Raw genomic sequence first — 19,465 nt, 5'->3', positions numbered from 1 at the left:
ACCAGCCCAGACCCCCAGGTCCTGTTCCTCAGGGCTGCTCTCAGCCATTCCCCACCCAGCCTGGAGCTGTGCTTGGGATTGCTGTGACTCAGGTGCAGGACCTTACACTTGGCCTTGTTGAATGCCATGAAGTTGGCCTGGGCACAGCTCTGCAGCCTGTGCAGGTGCCTCTGGATGGATCCCTGCCCACTAGCAAGTCGACTGTGCCACAGCTTGGTGCCATCTGCACACTTGCTGAGGGTGCACTGATTCCTCTGTCCATGTCACTGCCAAAGATGTCACACAGCTCTGGTGCCAGCACTGACCCCTGAGGGAGCCACTTGGCTCTGCTCTGCAGGTGGACTCTGTGCCCCTGATCACCACTCTGTGCCTGCCACCATCCAGCCCATTCCTTACCCAGTGAGTGGTGCATGTGTACAGCTGTGTGGCACATGCAGGCTGGGCAGGCATAACTGGTTAATTGTGATCTAGCAGAGCAAGAGTACAACTGGGGTCTGGAGGAGTGAGGGACACATTAGTGTCCTCAAGTCTGACTTTTCTTAGCTCTGATTGTTGCTGTGGTGCTCTGAAAATTATTCTTCAACTTAGGAGCACTGAGTCAAAGCTATGCCCCAAAACTAAACCCAGGATGAGGGCTGCTCACTTCTCTGGGCAAGACTCTACAAATGCAAGCTCTGGAGCACCTCATCCTGACTTCCAGGGCTTGCTTCAGACCTATGGGATTGCAGACAGGCAAGGAGGCAAAAAAGGTCTTGTCAGTCTGGCCAAGCAGCACTGCCATTTGTGCCTTCTCACCTATTGGCACTCCACAGGCTCACAGGATGGCAGGGGTTGGAAGGGACCCAAGGAGATCATCCAGCCCAACCCCCTGCCAGAGCAGGACCACACAACATAGCACAGACCACAGAGGAATGCATCTGGATAGGCCTTGAAAGTCTCCAGGGAAGGAGACTCCACAGCCTCTCTGGGGACCCTGTGCCAGTGCTTTTTGACCCTCATAGTCCAGAAGTTCCCCCTTGTGTTGAGGTGGAGCCTCAAATCCCACTTGTGGGATTTCCCATGGAAAGGGCTTTTTTCCCCAGCTCACAAGCACAGCTCTGGCTCTTCCTTCTCCAAACCCTGGCTGTCACCCTAGTGCTTGATGCCCCACAGCTCTCCTGTTTGATGCACATCAGCTCATGGCTCTGAAGTTCTAGCACTGACCTAAGCTCTTCTTTCCTTGCAGAACATGAAGATGGTTCCTGTGCCCGAGAAGGCCTATGGGACTTTCTTCGAGGGGGACTGCTACATCATCCTGCACGTAAGCAGAGCCAGCAAACACTGCTGTGTCTGTAGCCAAACCGAGCTGAAAGCCTCGCTGAAACTTCCTCTGTCCTGCCCAAATCTGCTCCAGACCTACTTGCAACCAGCTGAACCCAGGCTAGTCAGGAACAGGAGGACCTTAGAATCATAGAACCAACCAGCTTGGAAGAGACTTCCAAGCTCAGCCAGTCCAACCTAGCACCCAGCCCTGGCCAATCAACCAGACCATGGCACTAAGTGCCCCAGCCAGGCTTGGCTGCAACACCTCCAGCCACACAGACTCCACCACCTCCCTGGGCAGCCCATTCCAATGCCAATCACTCTCTCTGACAACAACTTCCTCCTAACATCCAGCCTAGACCTGCCCTGGCACAGCTTCAGACTGTGTCCCCTTGTTCTGTTGCTGGCTGCCTGGCAGCAGAGCCCAACCCCACCTGGCTACAGCCTCCCTGCAGGCAGCTGCAGGCAGCAATGAGCTCTGCCCTGAGCCTCCTCTGCTGCAGGCTGCACACCCCCAGCTCCCTCAGCCTCTCCTCACAGGGCTCTGCTCCAGGCCCCTCCCCAGCCTTGCTGCCCTTCTCCAAACACCTTCCAGCACCTCAACATCTCTCTTGAATTGAGGAGCCCAGAACTGGACACAGCAGTGCTGAGCACAGGGGCACAAGAACCTCCCTTGTCCTGCTGCCCACACTGCTCCTGAGCCAGCCCAGGATGCCATTGGCTCTGCTGCCCACTTGGGCACTACTGCCTCAGCTTCAGCTCCTCTCTCCCAGTACCCCCAGCTCCCTCTCTGCCTGGCTGCTCTCAGCCACTCAGTCCCCAGCCTGTAGTGCTGCTTGGGGTTGCTGTGGCCAAAGTGCAGAACTCTGCCCTTGGCCTTGTTCAGTCTCCTCCCGTTGGCCTCTGCCCACCCATGCAGCCTGGCCAGGTCCCTCTGCAGGGCTCTCCTCCCCTCCAACAGCTCCACAGCTGCTCCTAGCTTGATGCCATTCAACACCTGCTCCTACCTTGTGAGAAGCAGTTCCATTCTATGGGCTGTGCAATGTGCCTTGTGTTCCTGAAGCTCCCAGAGGATGATTTGTTGCACTCAGCTCCCAGACATCCTTCCAAATCTGTTCAGCTGCATAGAGCATTCCATGCCCCATTACAACCATGTCCATATGGTACAAAACAGCAGCATTTCCCACTGCCTGGGGCTGTGTCCCTCCTGCAAACATCTCTGGCCAGCAAGAGGCAGCAAGGCCTCCAGTGTCTCAGAAGAGCCAAATGCACATCCACTATGCATTAAGAAAGGGAAGTAGGCTGGGATGATGACACAGAATCAACCTCCTCCTCTAACACACTGTGTCTGTCCCATTATGCTACCTTTCAAGTGCTGAATTGATTCACTAGCAGCTGTGTAAGGGCATGTTTAGAGCATAATGTAAGTGCCCTTGTAAGGAGCTGCCTATAGATATCTGTATGGATTTTGATGCTCACAGGCTTATGTTGCCATAGCTTCCCCAGGTAGAAAAGCCCTTAATGAGCTCACAGCTCTCCTTTACCCCTGCAGACAGGAGATCAAAACTCATAGAATTGGTCAGAAAACACCTTTAAGGTGATCAAGTCCAGCCTAATTCTGATCTTTGCATTCTGTATCTTCAAAGAATCAGTCAGGGTTGGAAGGGACCACAAGGAGCAGCCAGTTCCAAGCCCCCTGCCATGCCCAGGGACACCCTACCCTAGAGCAGGCTGCACACAGCCTCAGCCAGCCTGGCCTCAAACACCTCCAGCCATGGGGCCTCAACCACCTCCCTGGGCAACCCATTCCAGCCTCTCACCACTCTCCTGCTCAACAACTTCCTCCTCACCTCCAGCCTCACTCTCCCCACCTCCAGCTTTGCTCCATTCCCCCCAGTCCTGGCACTCTCTCACAGCCTCAAAAATCCCTCCCCAGCTTTTTTGTAGCCCCCTTCAGATGCTGGCAGGCCACAAGAAGGTCCCCTGCGAGCCTCCTCTGCTGCAGCCTGCACAGCCCCAACTCTTCCAGTCTGTGCTTACAGCAGAGCTGCTGCAGCCTCTGAGCATCCTCCTGGCCCTGCTCTGGGTACACTCCAGCATCTCCACATCCTTCTTGTTATGGGGTCTCAGCAGAGTAGAGCAGAGGGGGAGAATCCCCTCCCTGGCCCTGCTGGCCACACTGCTGCTGCTGCAGCCCAGGCTCTGCTTGGCTTTCTGGGCTGCAAGTGCACACTGCTGGCTCCTGTTGAGCTTCTCCTCCAGCAGCACCCCCAATTCCCTCTCCTCAGGGCTGCTCTCCAGCCACTCCCTGCCCAGCCTGGAGTTGTGCTTGGCATTGTGTTGTACTTGGGGTTGTATCTTGACTGAAGGCTTTCCAAACAAATATGCTCTATGGGACAATGGGACTGTGATCATCTTCAAAACTGGTGTCTCAAATGGAGTGCTTCTGCAGCTAATTAAGGAGCTGTGCCTAAAGGAACTGAGCTGTGTTTTGCTCAGGTTCTTCCAGTGTGTTTTGCCACCGTGCCACTGCACAAAGCAAATAAACAGAATTTAGTGTCAAATCCAGCTCATAAAATGAGCTTTTATTACCTTTCCAAGATGTTCCTAACAGGGTTTAAGTCAGTAGTTGCTGAAGAAGAGCTGGCATGGCTCAGGTAATGATGAGCATGCCTGCTCAGAGACCACTTGGCTCCTGTCGTGGCTATTGGGTTCTTCTGTAATCAGAGGAATCACTCCCAGCATGTGTGCACCTGGGCTCAGCATCACTGGGAGTCAGGTCTGGTTTGCAAGACAGCAGGAGCTCAGAGGCAGCTTCTGCTACTGCGTAGTGTGACATGAGGAAGAGAAGGGGAAAGAAAGGATCTTATTTTCAGGCAAAGCAATAGCAGTGTGCATTGTGTTTGAACTGGGGATCAGCAACAGGGGTCTCCTTTAGGTTTTAATGTCAGGTAGTACAAAATAAGACAGGTTGAGCACATTAAGATTTGTAGTTGTGCAGGAGCTCAGCTCAAGATGAGGCAGCAGTGTGCCCAGGTGGGCAGGAGATCCAAAGACATCCTGGGCTGGCTCAGGAGCAGTGTGGGCAGCAGGACAAGGGAGGTTCTTGTGCCCCTGTGCTCAGCACTGCTCAGGCCACCCCTGGAGTGCTGTGTCCAGCTCTGGGCTCCTGAATTCAAGAGAGCTGTTGAGGTGCTGGAAGGTGTTGAGAGAAGGGCAGCAAGGCTGGGGAGGGGCCTGGAGCAGATCCCTGTGAGGAGAGGCTGAGGGAGCTGGGGGTGTGCAGCCTGCAGCAGAGGAGGCTCAGGGCAGAGTTCATTGCTGTCTACAACTACCTGCAGGGAGGCTGTAGCCAGGTGGGGTTGGGCTCCAGGCAGCCAGCAACAGAAGAAGGGGACACAGTCTGAAGTTGTGCCTGGGGAGGTCTAGGCCGGATGTTGTTAGGAAGTTGTTGTCAGAGAGAGTGATTGGCATTGGAATGGGCTGCCCAGGGAGGTGGTGGAGTCTCTGTGGCTGGAGGTGTTGAAGCCAAGCCTGACTGGGGCACTTAGTGCCATGGTCTGGTTGCTTGGGCAGTGCTGGGTGCTAGGTTGGACTGGGTGAGCTTGGAGCTCTCTTCCAACCTGCTTGATGACTCTACGATTCTAAGTCCATGTCTTCCTTGTCCCCAGAAACACACACCTGAAACATACATCTGAGCTGTGTCTTCATCCTGACTCACCTTTCCCACCTCTTCCAGACCAAAAGGACCTCTCGTGGCACTGCCGTGGACTTGCACTACTGGATTGGCAGGGACTCGTCGCAGGACGAGCAGGGTGCCGCGGCCGTGTACGTGACGCAGCTGGACAGTGTGCTCGGGGGCAGCCCTGTGCAGCACCGCGAGGTGCAGGGCCACGAGTCCGAGACCTTCCAGAGCTACTTCCGCAACGGCATCATGTGAGTACTGCAGCATGCCCTGTGATGGGGTGGGGCACAGCATCACAGCATCAACAAGGTTGGAAGAGACCTCACAGATCATCAAGTCCAACCCTTTAGCACAGAGCTCAAGGCCAGACCATGGCACCAAGTGCCACGTCCAGTCCTGCCTTGAACAGCTCCAGGGACGGCGACTCCACCACCTCCCCGGGCAGCCCATTCCAGTGTCCAATGACTCTCTCAGGGAAGAACTTTCTCCTCACCTCCAGCCTAAATCTCCCCTGGCACAGCCTGAGGCTGTGTCCTCTTGTTCTGGTGCTGGCCACTTGAGAGAAGAGAGCAACCTCCTCCTGGCCACAACCTCCCCTCAGGTAGTTGTAGACAGCAATGAGGTCTCCCCTGAGCCTCCTCTTCTCCAGGCTAACCAATCCCAGCTCCCTCAGCCTCTCCTCGTAGGGCTGTGCTCAAGGCCTCTCCCCAGCCTCGTCACCCTTCTCTGGACATGCTCAAGCATCTCAGTGTCCTTCCTAAACTGGGGGGTCGTAGTCCCTGGGGTCCCCTCTCCTTTTCAGAGACATCGTTTCAGAAGGCTGAATGGCAGCACTGAAGCTGCCCAAAACTCAGAAGAAGAATCTGCCACTTTGAAAGGGTTGTTTTTAAGCACTGAGCTTGGAACCAATCCCTCTGATCTGCTGGCCATTTCCCCAGATCCTTGTAGGAAATGCATCTTAACCTTGCTTCCATCCCCTCTACAGCCTTCCTGCCACTACTCCACACACTTCAGGTTAAAATGCCCATTGAGGGCATTTCAGACTAACAGCCACCTGTGCTGATCTGGCTCATACTGGGAGTAATGGGGGTGCTGGGAGAGAGGAGCTGAAGCTGAGGCAGCAGAGTGCCCAGGTGGGCAGCAGAGCCAATGGCATCCTGGGCTGGCTGAGGAGCAGTGTGGGCAGCAGGACAAGGGAGGTTCTTCTGCCCCTGTGCTCAGCACTGCTCAGGCCACACCATGAGTGCTGTGTCCAGTTCTGGACTCCTCAATTGAAGAGAGATGTTGAGGTGCTGGAAGGTGTTGAGAGAAGGGCAGCAAGGCTGGGGAGGGGCCTGGAGCAGAGCCCTGTGAGGAGAGGCTGAGGGAGCTGGGGGGTGTGCAGCCTGCAGCAGAGGAGGCTCAGGGCAGAGCTCATTGCTGTCTGCAGCTCCCTACAGGGAGGCTGTAGCCAGGTGGGGTTGAGCTCTGCTGCCAGACAACCAGCAGGACACAGCCTCAAGTTGTGCCAGGGCAGGTCTAGGCTGGATGTTAGGAGGAAGTTGTTGTCAGAGAGAGTGATTGGCATTGGAATGGGCTGCCCAGGGAGGTGGTGGAGTTGCCATCCCTGGAGGTGTTGCAGCCAAGCCTGGCTGAGGCACTTAGTGCCATGGTCTGGTTGGTTGGGCAGGGCTGGGTGCTAGGTTGGGCTGGATGAATTTGGAGGTCTCTTCCATTCTGGTTGATTCTATTCTGTTCTGTTTGAATAATCCTGTAGTGGAAGGAAGGTTTGGCTCAGAACTTCTGCAGACTGACAGATACTGTTGAATCCAATCCTGTTGTGTGTTTGTTCCCTTTGTGGCCTTTGAAGGTGCCCCCAAAAGCAATCCTGTGGTGGGAACTTCACTGGCAATGAACAACCCTTGCTTTTAAATGGCTGAAGAATCTCCAGATGAAAACTCATCCTTTCTCAATGTCCTGTATCCCTGTCTGCCCTTTGCTGCCTCTCTGTTGTGCAGCTCTACAACCCCTCATGAGTTTCCTGACCATTTTTGTGTGGCAGAGAAGTGCCTTGCCCTTGTCTTAAAGATGAGCAAGCAACAATGAAGGACTAAAATGAAGACCTTTGAAGACATGAAGGTTAAAATGTCTATTTGGTAACTTATCTGCCTCTGGAGAGCAGTATGAGTTAGACCTCATCTTGATCTAGACTCCATCCCTAAAACCAAGCAAGAAGTCTGAGCTAGAAAGAGAAATTAAAGCTCTTTCCACTTCCTGGCAGGTGGAGTGAATCATCAAAGCATCCCTCTGTATATGATGAAACAAGTCTGCAATACTGTGAATCACTCACAGGTCTGACCATATTTGCCAGTCTCTTCCAAGCTATGATAAGATCCATCTATTGCCCACTGTAAGCTTCTCAGCAGTGGTTTCTTTCCCCTATAAATGGCTGTTACATTGTGCCAGTTATGTCTGTAGCATGAATTGTTGAGTGGTGGGGATTGGAATAGACCTCTGGAGATCATCTAAGTCCAATCCCCCTGCTAATGCAGGTACCCCTAGATCAGATTGCACAGGAACACATCCAGTTGGGTTTTAGAAGTGTCCAGTGAAAGAGACTCCACAACCTCATGGGCAGCCTGTTCCAGTGCTCCAGCACTGTCAAAGGACAGAAGTTTCTCCTTAAGTTCAAGTGAAACCTCATTTCTAGCTTGTGTCCATTGCCTCTTGTCCTATCACTGCCTACCAGTGAGAAGAGCCCAGCCCCATCCTCATGACCACCACCCTTTAGATATTAAAGTGCATTTGTAAGATCCCCTCTCAGTCTGCTCTTTTCCAGGCTAAAGAGCCTCATTGCATCTGTTTTCTAAGGTGGTCTAGGGGAAGTGGAAGTGCCCTGGAACTTCCACAGGGAATGGGTAGTAGGACTTCCACAGGGAATCATGTAGTATCACAGTATCATCAGGGTTGGAAGAGACCTCACAGATCATCAAGTCCAACCCTTTAGCACAGAGCTCAAGGCCAGACCATGGCACCAAGTGCCACGTCCAGTCCTGCCTTGAACAGCTCCAGGGACGGCGACTCCACCACCTCCCCGGGCAGCCCATTCCAGTGTCCAATGACTCTCTCAGGGAAGAACTTTCTCCTCACCTCCAGCCTAAATCTCCCCTGGCACAGCTTGAGGCTGTGTCCTCTTGTTCTGGTGCTGGCCACCTGAGAGAAGAGAGCAACCTCCCCCTGGCCACAACCTCCCCTCAGGTAGTTGTAGACAGCAATGAGGTCTCCCCTGAGCCTCCTCTTCTCCAGGCTAACCAATCCCAGCTCCCTCAGCCTCTCCTCGTAGGGCTGTGCTCAAGGCCTCTCCCCAGCCTCGTTGCCCTTCTCTGGACACACTCAAGCATCTCAATGTCCCTCCTAAACTGGGGGTCCCAGAACTGAACACAGCAATCAAGGTGAGGTCTAAGCAGTGCAGAGTACAGGGGCAGAATGACCTCCCTGCTCCTGCTGGCCACACCATTCCTGATGCAGGCCAGGATGCCACTGGCTCTCTTGGCCACCTGGGCACACTGCTGGCTCATGTTCAGGCGGGTATCAATCAGCACCCCCAGATCCCTCTCTGTCTGGCTGCTCTCAGCCACTCCGACCCCAGCCTGTATCTCTGCATGGGGTTGTTGTAGCCAAAGTGCAGCACCCTGCACTTGGAGCTATTGAACTCCATCCCATTGGACTCTGCCCATCTGTCCAGGCAGTCAAGGTCCTGCTGCAGAGCCCTTCTGCCCTCCAACCCAGCCACATCTGCCCCCAGCTTGGTGTCATCTGCACACTTGCTGATGACTGACTCCATGCCCTCATCCAGATCATCTATGAAGATGTTAAAGAGGATGGGGCCCAGCACAGATCCCTGAGGGATACCACTAGTGACAGCTGCCAGCTGGATGTGGCAGTGATTGTGTCTGCCTCGTAAAGCTGCCTGGAGAAGAGAGGATGGCAACATGCAGTGGGGCAATGCAGTGCTCACTGTGGCAGTGGCAAAGGGTGCCTGTGGAAGAGCAAAACTGCCAGATTGCATCTGAGAGAAAAACAAAGTCTTGTGCCTGCTTTTTCTTCTACTTAGGGCAACAATTTTCAAGCTAATCTGCTTTAAGCAGAGTAAGTGCCTTGAGCAAAGCCAAATTTTAGCCAGAAGTCTGTTTTCTGCAAAAGGTCTTTCATTTATGGATGGAATATTTATGGAGTAGTTCAGTCTTGAGATGCCAATGCCATGGTAAATGAGATTGCTTCTGGAGCTGTGCTTTGTAGAATCATAGAATGGCTTAGGTTGGAAGGGAACTCAAGGATCAGCCAGTTCCAACCTCCTGCCATGGGCAGGGACACCTCCCTCTAGAACAGGCTGCCCAAGGCCTCATCCAACCTGGCCTTGAACACCTCCAGGAAGGTTGTGGAGATCACAGAATGTGATCAAAGATCACATTGGGTGCTTCTGTGCTCCACAACCTCCCTGGGCAACCTGTGCCAGTGTCTCACCACCCTCACTGCAAAAAACCCTTTCCTAACATCTAGTTTCAATCTCCCCTCTGCCAGTTCAAACCCATTCCTCCTCCTCCTCTCATCACCAGACCTTGTCAATAGTCCCTCCCCAGCCTTCCTGTAGCCCCCTTCAGATCCTGCAAGGCCACTCCAAGGTCTCCTGGAAGCCTTCTCTTCTCCAGGCTGCACAGCCCCAACTCTCTCAGCCTGTGCTCAGAGCAGAGCTGCTGCAGCCCTCTCAGCATCTTGGTGGCCTCCTCTGCACTGGCTCCAACACTTCCATGTCCTGCTTGTGCTGGGGGCTGCAGAACTGCCCCCAGGACTGCAGGTGGGGTGTGAGGAGAGCAGAGCCAAGGGGCAGAATCCCCTCCCTTGCCCTGTGCCCACACTGCTCTTGCTGCAGCCCAGCACAGGGTTGTGTCTGGGCTGCACTCACCCTGCAGGCTCCTGTTGAGCTTTTCACCAGCCCAGACCCCCAGGTGCTGTTCCTCAGGGCTGATCTCAGCCATTCCCCACCCAGCCTGGAGTTGTGCTTGGGATTGGGCCAACCATTGGTGTCCCTGACCTACCTGTTCATCTACACATCTTCTCCCAAGATGCACACCAGATGGACAGACACCTTGAGGAGCTTTGATCTGAGCAGGGACCATGAACAGCAGAGTGAGGCAACAGAGCATCTGACATTCCATCGTTAGGACTTTGAGACTGTACTTGCTTTAGATTGTTCTGTCATCACCAAAAGCTTGAGATGCTCTCAGAGGATACAGGAGAAGGTATTTTACAACCAGCTCTTATCTCTTTATTTCCTGCTACCAAACAGCTATAAGAAGGGTGGTGTGGCATCAGGATTTAAGCATGTAGAGACCAATATGTACAACATCAAGCGTCTTCTCCACGTCAAGGGAAAGAAGCATGTGTCAGCCACAGAGGTAAGGAGAACCCTCTCTCCTTGGGCATTATTTCTTCTTGCATCTCTTTCTACATCCATTTCTGTGCTAGTCTGAAGCAGGCTAGAACGTTTTGGTGAGAAGAACTAGATGACAGGCTGTGGAAAGAAAGCAAGGATGATGTCTACTTCACTCATAGGCTTGCTGAGAGGTATAAGAATAAATAAGGGAGTCTTCTCCTCTGCTGCTGGGGAGCTCTGAGATGGATCTCTCTCTCTAACCTCACTCTCCATTTTCTTTTCTAATCCATTTTGCTTCCTAACCCCCCTGGCTGAACCTCCTTTCTTCCTTGGGACTGGGGTAAGGTTGAGAGGGGTGGGGGAAGATGAAGGGCAGTTGGGAGCCTCTCCTGGGTACTCAGGTTTCTGGCAGGGCTGTTGTGTTTCTGTGTTACCTTTTGCCTTGTCTATTTCTGTCTGTAACTGTATATACTGTAACTATCTGCTTGTCTATTGAGCTAAGCTGTAAATAGAAGCTTCATTCAATTTCCAGAGCTGGCTGAGCCTAGTCTGGGTGATTTCCAAAGTGTGGGGGGGCAGGGAACACCCAAACCATCACAACTTTATAGCAGGTTTGCCTACATCATCTCTGCTCAAGGACCCCTACTACAGGAGAGGCTTCCAGACCTCACTCGGAGGTTGGGTAGCATCATCCCAGAAGTCGCTGGGCTCAGTGAACCAGCCGAGGGCTAGGAAAAGGAGCATATTGTTGCAGAACATTTGTTACAGCCCTAAGGGCAAATTCCCAATGGCTGGGACTTGCCTCCTGCAGCCCTTGTTGTGCTCCTCGGCTTGCCAGGTGCTTTCATTTCCTCATGACAGGTGGCACTTTCCTGGGACAGTTTCAACAAGGGCGATGTTTTCTTGCTGGACCTGGGGAAAGTGCTGATTCAGTGGAATGGACCCAGCTGCAGCATCGCTGAGAAATCCAGGGTGAGTACAGGCAAAAGCCACTTAGCTCACCAGCAGCTAGTTTTGATGCCTGGACAGGGGAAAAAAAATAAACAGAGAGATAGTGACAAGCTCAGTAGAATCATAGAATCAAGCAGGTTGGAGGAGACCTCCAAGCTCATCCAGTCCAACCTAGCACCCAGCCCTGGCCAGTCATCTAGACCATGGCATTGAGTGTCCCATCCAGTCTTGAACACCTCCAGGGACGGTGACTCCACCACCTCCCTGGGCAGCCCATTCCAATGCCAATCACTCTCTCTGACAACAACTTCCTCCTAACATCCAGCCTAGACCTGCCCTGGCACAGCTTCAGGCTGTGTCTCCTTGTTCTGTTGCTGGATGCCTGCAAGACAGAGATGAGCAGAGACAGTGGAATAGGCTCTTCAGGGAGATGGCTGAATCCCCATCCCTGGTGGTGTTATAAAGACAAAGATACGTGGTACTGAGGGATGCAGTTTAGCTCCAGGCTTGATAATTGATAAACTCAATGATCTTAAAGATATTTTCCAACTAAAACAGTTCTGTGATTCTAGAAATCTTCCTCTTGCCTATGTGTTGGTATAAGATGCCTAGGGAAGAGCTTTGCTTCAGTGTACACCTAGCCTTAGCTTAGGTTTTACTGGTGCCTGTGGGCACAACACCAGCTGCAGCTCCAAAAGGGCATCCAGCTTGCTTTAAGGAGGTCTATCTACATCCCTCTGTGCCCTGTAGTTTGCTTTATGTGAAGGTAAAAGCTTAGCAACACTACTAATGTTGGCTGCAGTAACTACCCCAGGGACAAATGAATTTTAGGTGTATTTTTTTACAGCATCACAGGGAATTCAAGGGAGGTTCTCCTCCCCCTCTACTCTGCCCTGCTGAGACTCCATCTTGAACACTGTGTTCAGTTTTGGGCTCCCCAGTTGAAGAGGGACAGGGATCTGCTGGAGAGGGTCCAGCAGAGGGCTGTGAGGATGATGAGGGGACAGGAGGGCATGGCTGATGAGGAGAGGCTGAGGGACCTGGGGCTGCTCAGTGGGGAGAGGAGAAGACTGAGAGGGGATTTGATAAATGTTTATAACTATCTGAGGGCTGCCAGGAGTGGGGGACAGGCTCTGCTCACTGCTCCCTGGGATAGGACGAGCAGCAATGGATGGAAGCTGCAGCACAGGAGGTTCTGCCTCAACACAAGGGTGAACTTCTCTCCTGTAAGGGTCCCAGAGCCCTGGCACAGGCTGCCCAGAGAGGTTGTGGAGTCTCCTTCCATGAAGACTTTCAAGGCCTGTCTGGATGTGTTCCTGTGTGATCTGTGTTAGATAGGATTGTCCTGCTCTGGCAGGGGGTTGGACTCAGTGATCTCCTTGGGTCCCTTTCAAATCCTGATATCCTGTGAGCCTGTGAATTCCAGCTTGGTCAGTGCTCACACAAGTAGGAATGCATAACCCAGGTGTTGATAGATCAGATCCATAGATCTTAAGGCTCTTTGCAAAGGAGTCATTAACTCTATTTTACTGATAGCTAAACCAGGGCAGAGAGATACAGTAAAGCAGGATAGATCCATCAGCAAAGCCAGTAGCCAAGCCTGCATTCATTACACATTGACAGGTAGGTGAGTCTGCTCTTCACACAGTAGCAGCCCAGGAGCTAGGAGAGAGGGAAACTTCACAGGGAAGGCAGTTTTCCAGGACATAATGTCCAGAGCAGAAGATCCAGTGGAGAGCAGAGAAGAGACAAGGAAACCCTCAGTGTACAGAGGGAAAGAAGCAGACTGAGGGATGGCTGCTGTGAGGAACAGGCCATGGTTCATCTCCTGCCTAGCAATCAGGCAGGTTGCTTCTTAGTGTATCAGAGTGGCTCTTCTCAAAGCTGTCACTGTAAGAGCCATGGAAATAAGATAACTAACTGGAAGATGAGAGATTTCAGCCTAATTAGTTGGTTGACATTTCATGCTGCCTTGTTCTTCCCCACAGAAAGTATAGTCAGGTTTTGAGGACTTGAAGCACTGACATGTGAAATATCACTGCAGAGCACCCAGGGTCTGCAGCTCTGCAGCATGCAGCATGTATGTGTCCCCCTCCCAGCCCATCTCACCAGATCTCTGGACTTGCTCATGTACAGTCACAGGAAAGCAACACCTGTGGTGGCTGCTGCCTGCCTGTGCCCTGCAGGGGCAAGCGCCAGGGGGGACAGTATTGTGCAGTAGATTCCTGAGTGTTCACTACAGAGGCACAGAATTTCTCAGCTTGGCAAAGCCCTTCAGGCTCCTCGAGTCCAAGCATCAGTTTCACACTGACAAGTCCTTGACCAAACCAAAGCCCTCAGCACAACATCTCATCACTATGGTTGGAAAGGACCACCAGGATCAGCCAGTCCAGCCTTCATCCCAGCAGCCTTCATCACCAGACCATAGCCTCAAGCTCCACATCCCCTCTCCTTTTGAACACTTCCAGGGATGGCATCTCCACCACCTCCCTGGGCAGCCTGTCCCAGTGCCTGGCCACCTGCTCAGGAAAGAACTTCCTCCCAACAGCCAACCTAACTCTCCCATGATGCAACTTGAGGCCATTTCCTCTTGTCCTAGCATTAGTAACTGGGGAGAAGAGACCAGCTCCAGCCTCACTACAACCTCCTTTGAGGTAGCTGTAGAGGGCAATAAGGTCCCCTCTCAGCATCCTCCTAGACTGAACACCCCCAGCTCCCTCAGCTGCTCCTCACAGGTCAGGTTTGCCAGAGCTCTCACCAGCCTCGTTGCCATTCTCTGCCCTGCTCCAGCACCTCAATGTCCCTCCTGTGCTGTGCTGACCAAGGCTGGGCACAGTACTGGAGGTGTGGGCTCAGGAGTGCTGAGCACAGGGGCATGAGCACCTCCCTGCTCCTGCTGGTCACACCATTGCTGATCCAAGCCAGGATGCTGTTGGCCTTCTTGGCCATCTGGGCACACTGCTGGCTCATGTTCAGCTGCTGGCCACCAACACCTCCTGGTCCCTTTCTACCAGGCAACTCTCCAGCCCCTCCTCCCCCAGCCTGTAGGGCTGCTGGGGGTTGTTGTGGCCAAAGTGCATGACCTGGCACTGGGCTGTGTTAAACCTCATGCCACTGGCCTCAGCCCATGGCTCCAGCCTGTCCAAATCCCTCTGCAGGGCCTTCTACCTCCAGCAGATTGACACTGCTGCTTCATCTGGTGTCATTAAAGCGTCCCTTTTACTAGCTTCATTTGGAGGACACTGGAGGCTTCAGAGAGCTGTTGCAGTTGGCTTGGACTGGCAGTGCTCAGGCATTGCTCAGTGTCTGAGGCTTCCCCCCGGTGACGAGGCTGGGGAGAGGCCTTGAGCACAGGCCTACGAGGAGAGGCTGAGGGAGCTGGGATTGGTTAGCCTGGAGAAGAGGAGGCTCAGGGGAGACCTCATTGCTGTCTGCAACTACCTGAGGGGAGGTTGTGGCCAGGAGGAGGTTGCTCTCTTCTCTCAGGTGGCCAGCACCAGAACAAGAGGACACAGCCTCAGGCTGTGCCAGGGGAGATTTAGGCTGGAGGTGAGGAGAAAGTTCTTCCCTGAGAGAGTCATTGGACACTGGAATGGGCTGCCCGGGGAGGTGGTGGAGTCGCCGTCCCTGGAGCTGTTCAAGGCAGGACTGGACGTGGCACTTGGTGCCATGGTCTGGCCTTGAGCTCTGTGCTAAAGGGTTGGACTTGATGATCTGTGAGGTCTCTTCCAATCCTAATAATACTGTGACACTGTGATCCTGTGACACTGTGACACTGTGATACTGTGACACTGTGACACTGTGACGCTGTGACGCTGTGACACTGTGACACTGTGATACTGTGACACTGTGACGCTGTGACGCTGTGACGCTGTGACACTGTGATACTGTGACACTGTGATACTGTGATACTGTGATACTGTGACACTGACGCTGTGACGCTGTGACGCTGTGACGCTGTGACACTGTGACACTGTGATACTGTGATACTGTGACACTGTGATACTGTGATACTGTGACACTGACGCTGTGACGCTGTGACACTGTGACGCTGTGACGCTGTGACGCTGTGATGCTGTGACACTGACACTGTGACGCTGTGACGCTGTGACACTGTGACGCTGTGACGCTGTGACACTGTGATACTGTGACGCTGTGACACTGTGATGCTGTGACACTGTGACACTGTGACGCTGTGACGCTGTGACGCTGTGATGCTGTGACACTGTGACGCTGTGACGCTGTGACGCTGTGATGCTGTGACACTGTGATACTGTGACACTGTGACACTGTGATACTGTGACACTGTGACACTGTGATGCTGGCGCAGGGTCTGGCTCTGGCTCGCAGCATCAGGGACAGCGAGAGGGGAGGCCGCGCTCAGATCGGCATCATCGACGAGGAGCAGAGCTGCCCAGACCTCATGCACATCATGAGGATGGTGCTGGGGGAGCGGCACGGCGAGCTCCGAGACGCCACCCCCGACACGAAAGCAGACGAGCTGCAGAAGGCAAACGTCAGGCTCTACCAGTGAGTCCAAGGTGGGGCAGCAACCCCTTCCCCTTGTCACGGTGGGTGCAGTGAAGGCTGACTCCCTTGCTGGCTGTCTTTCAGTGTCTATGAGAAGGACAATGACCTGGTGGTACAGGAGATAGCTACTCGGCCCCTGACACAGGATCTGCTCCAGCACGAGGTAAGCAAAAGCCATAGAGTCACAGAATGGTTTGGGTTGGAAGGGACCTCAAAGATCAGCCAGTTCCAGTCCCAGCCATTGGCAGGGACACCTCCCAGTAGAACAGGTCACTCAAGGCCTCATCCAACCTGGCCTTGAAAGCCTCCAGGGGGGTTATGGAGTACAGAATGTGATCAAAGATAGCAGGTGCTCCAGCTCTCTGAGCATGCCCTGCTCTGGACACTCTCCAGCATCTCCACAGCCCTCTTGTCCCAGGGGCTCCAGAGCTGGATGCAGGACTCCAGGTGGGGTCTCAGCAGAGCAGAGCAGAGGGGGAGAATCCCCTCCCTGGCCCTGCTGGCCACACTTCTGCTGCTGCAGCCCAGGCTCTGCTTGGCTTTCTGGGCTGCAAGTGCACACTGCTGGCTCCTGTGGAGCTTCTCCTCAGGGCTGCTCTCCAGACACTCCCTGCCCAGCCTGGAGTTGTGCTTGGCATTGCCCTGACCCAGCTGCAGGACCTTGCACTTGGTCTTGTTGAACCTTCTGAGCTTGGCTTGTGCCCACCTCTGCAGCCTGTGCAGGTCCCTGGTCTTTAAAGGTTCCTTCCAACCCAAAGTATTCTGTGAGTATAACCCAAATCTTCTAGAGGTATCCAGCCTGAGTAGGCTACAAATGAGAACCTTCTCCTGTTTAGAGCTTTTTACATCTGTTTTTTTCCTGTTTCACCTCAGGACTGCTACATTTTAGACCAAGGTGGTTTCAAGATTTATGTCTGGAGAGGAAAAGCCTCCAGCCCAGAAGAGAAAAAAGCAGCCTTCACTCGAGCTGTGGTGAGTTGTGCAAACAGTGTCATGGGAGGCTGAGTGCTAAGCTAGCAATGACCACTAACTGCAATCAAGTGTGGGTCCTGAGGAGCTGACCTGCATAGTAACAGAGAGAAGTTAGAGGTCTAGGGGAGCAGTGATGGTGTGAACACAGAATCATTGGTCACCAAATTGCATTACTGACACCTGGCTGTTAAAACTAAGAAGGAATCTGTTAAAGAGGAGAAACACAGGAGAAAATATTTTGTTCCACAGTGAGTGCTGTGCTTCTGGACTTTGCTGATCCAAGACTTGATGGGAGAAGAGAGTATCAGAAGGATCAAGATGAGATTAGACAAAGATATGGACAACAGGTCCCTAAAGACATCTTAAAGAGGCTCTTACACCCTCACTAACCTCTGGGACCCACTGTTGTGGGTCCAGCACATACTGAAGGCAGCTCCCAAGCTAATGAGTGCTCCCTGAACATCATCTCTTAATGCCACTGTCCCAGCCAGCACAGACTGCTGCCCTGACCCTGAAAGGCTTCTCTTGCCTTCCCAAACAAGAATCATAGAATCAAGCAGGTTGGAAGAGGCCTCCAAGCTAATCCAGCCCAACCTAGCACCCAGCCCAAGCCAGTCAACCAGACCATGGCACTAAGTGCCTCCTCCAGTCTTTTCTTCAACACCTTCAGCATATCTCTCTGTGAAGAACCTCCTCCTCACATCCAGCCTATGCCTCCCCCAGCACAACTGGAGAGTTACACTTTGGGCAAGTCAGTGGGGAACTCTGTTGCCTGGTCTCTCTGGAGAAGCCAGATCTATTATACAGGTGCCACAGGCCTCAAGGGCAAGTCCAATGCAGGTAACAAGTGTCTTACACAGCAGTGGGGCTGGGCCCAGGTTCCACATGTGCATAGGATGATGACAAGAGGCTCTTCCACTGAGTAGAAACAGATCTGTTATTGACTGCCTTTAATTCAGCTTGGCAGGCCAGGGCTCGTGTTAAGGTAGAGCACACCAACATAGCATCCTGGCACCTCTGCTGCTCTCCCAGATGAGCTGCCATGCAGTTATGTCCTAGCAGAGCATGCCTCAGCATCTTTCAGGAAAAATTAGCTTCAAGGCAGCCTGATGGAATGAGGTATTTGGAGGCTGGTTGGCAATCTGGCGTCTCGGAGTGATTGCTGCAAAGGAAGGGAGATTTTTATTGCTCTGTTCCCTTATGGGAACATCTTCAGTGAGGCCTTCAGTAAGGTCTTACCTGGAGACACTCCTGCTCTGCTCTGCTCTGCTCTGCTCTGCTCTGCTCTGCTCTGCTCTGCTGAGACCCCACCTGGAGTACTGCATCCAGCTCTGGAGCCCCTGGGACAAGAGGGCTGTGGAGATGCTGGAGAGTGTCCAGAGCAGGGCCAGGAGGATGCTCAGAGGCTGCAGCAGCTCTGCTGTGAGCACAGCCTGAAAGAGTTGGGGCTGTGCAGGCTGGAGCAGAGGAGGCTCCCAGGGGACCTTCTTGTGGCCTTCCAGGATCTGAAGGGGGTTACAAAAAGGCAGAAGAGGGATTTTTTTAGGCTGTGAGGGAGTGCCAGGACTGGGGGGAATGGAGCAAAGCTGGAGGTGGGGAGAGTGAGGCTGGAGGTGACGAGGAAGTTGTTGAGCAGGAGAGTGGTGAGAGGCTGGACTGGGTTGCCCAGGGAGGTGGTTGAGGCCCCATGGCTGGAGGTGTTTGAGGCCAGGCTGGCTGAGGCTGTGTGCAGCCTGCTCTAGGGTAAGGTGTCCCTGGGCATGGCAGGGGGGTTGGAACTGTCTGATCCTTGTGATCCCTTCCAACCCTGACTGATTCTATGAGCCAAAGTCTGCATTGCACCAGTCATCTTGGAGAAGAAAAGCTTAAACAAACATTACCTTTAAACATATTTTGCAGTCCTCTGTGCTCCTTTCCAATGTTTTTATTAGTGAGTCAGCTCTACAATTCTGGCCCTGAGCTACACGTGTAGAACAAAAGAGATCTCGTTCTTTGAGTGCAGCAGGTGGATGGGAAGACCATCTGCTCTGCTTTTCCCTGGGGGCAGTGTGTGGCAGCAGAAGATGAATGCTCAGGAGCCCACAGCCAGGCTTTCCTGAGCCACAGTTGTCAGCACCATACCTCCAGGTCATCCTGGAGCCTGGCAAGATAAACACAAGAGCAGTTTCCCAGAACTGAGCAATGGCTTTGGTATTGTGCCAGGACATAGATAATTTCCTTCTCCCTCATATTACATCAAACACTTCTCTGAAGTAGTCTTTTAACTCAGTAGTGGCTCTATTGTGATGAAATAAAGTTCTTGAACACCTCCCTGGAAGTGTTCAAGGCCAAGTCAGATGAGGCCTTGAGTGATCTCTTCTAGTGCAAGGTGTCCCTGCCTATGGCATGGGGTTTGAACTGGATGATCCTTGAGCTCCCTTCCAACCTAAACTGTTCTATGAGTCTGTGTTTTCCCAAGTGTCATGTTGTGGGGAGGTTGAAACTAGATGGAGATTGAAACTAGATGTTAGGAAAGGGTTCTTTGCAGTGAGGGTAGTGAGACCCTGGCACAGGTTGAGGGTGGTCAGACCCTGGCACAGGTTGAGGATGTTGAGACATTGGCACAGGTTGCC

General features: G+C 53.1%; 1 protein-coding gene across 2 annotated transcripts in view; it reads left to right on the top strand.

The window, feature by feature from the left end:
- Positions 1–19,465, top strand: part of LOC135185557 (villin-1-like) — a 91,700-nt gene that overhangs the window by 49,157 nt on the left and 23,078 nt on the right. For both annotated transcript variants that reach the window (XM_064162354.1, XM_064162353.1), the window contains exons 3-9: positions 1,226–1,300; positions 5,042–5,238; positions 10,314–10,422; positions 11,262–11,372; positions 15,682–15,881; positions 15,966–16,044; positions 16,755–16,853. In XM_064162354.1, the coding sequence (XP_064018424.1) occupies positions 1,226–1,300; positions 5,042–5,238; positions 10,314–10,422; positions 11,262–11,372; positions 15,682–15,881; positions 15,966–16,044; positions 16,755–16,853 (870 nt within the window). The remainder of the gene's footprint in view (positions 1–1,225; positions 1,301–5,041; positions 5,239–10,313; positions 10,423–11,261; positions 11,373–15,681; positions 15,882–15,965; positions 16,045–16,754; positions 16,854–19,465) is intronic.

This window comes from Pogoniulus pusillus, chromosome 23 (genome assembly GCF_015220805.1).
Source record: "Pogoniulus pusillus isolate bPogPus1 chromosome 23, bPogPus1.pri, whole genome shotgun sequence".
NCBI classification, from domain to species: Eukaryota; Metazoa; Chordata; class Aves; order Piciformes; family Lybiidae; genus Pogoniulus; species Pogoniulus pusillus.
This window is presented reverse-complemented; position numbering and strand designations above follow the sequence as displayed.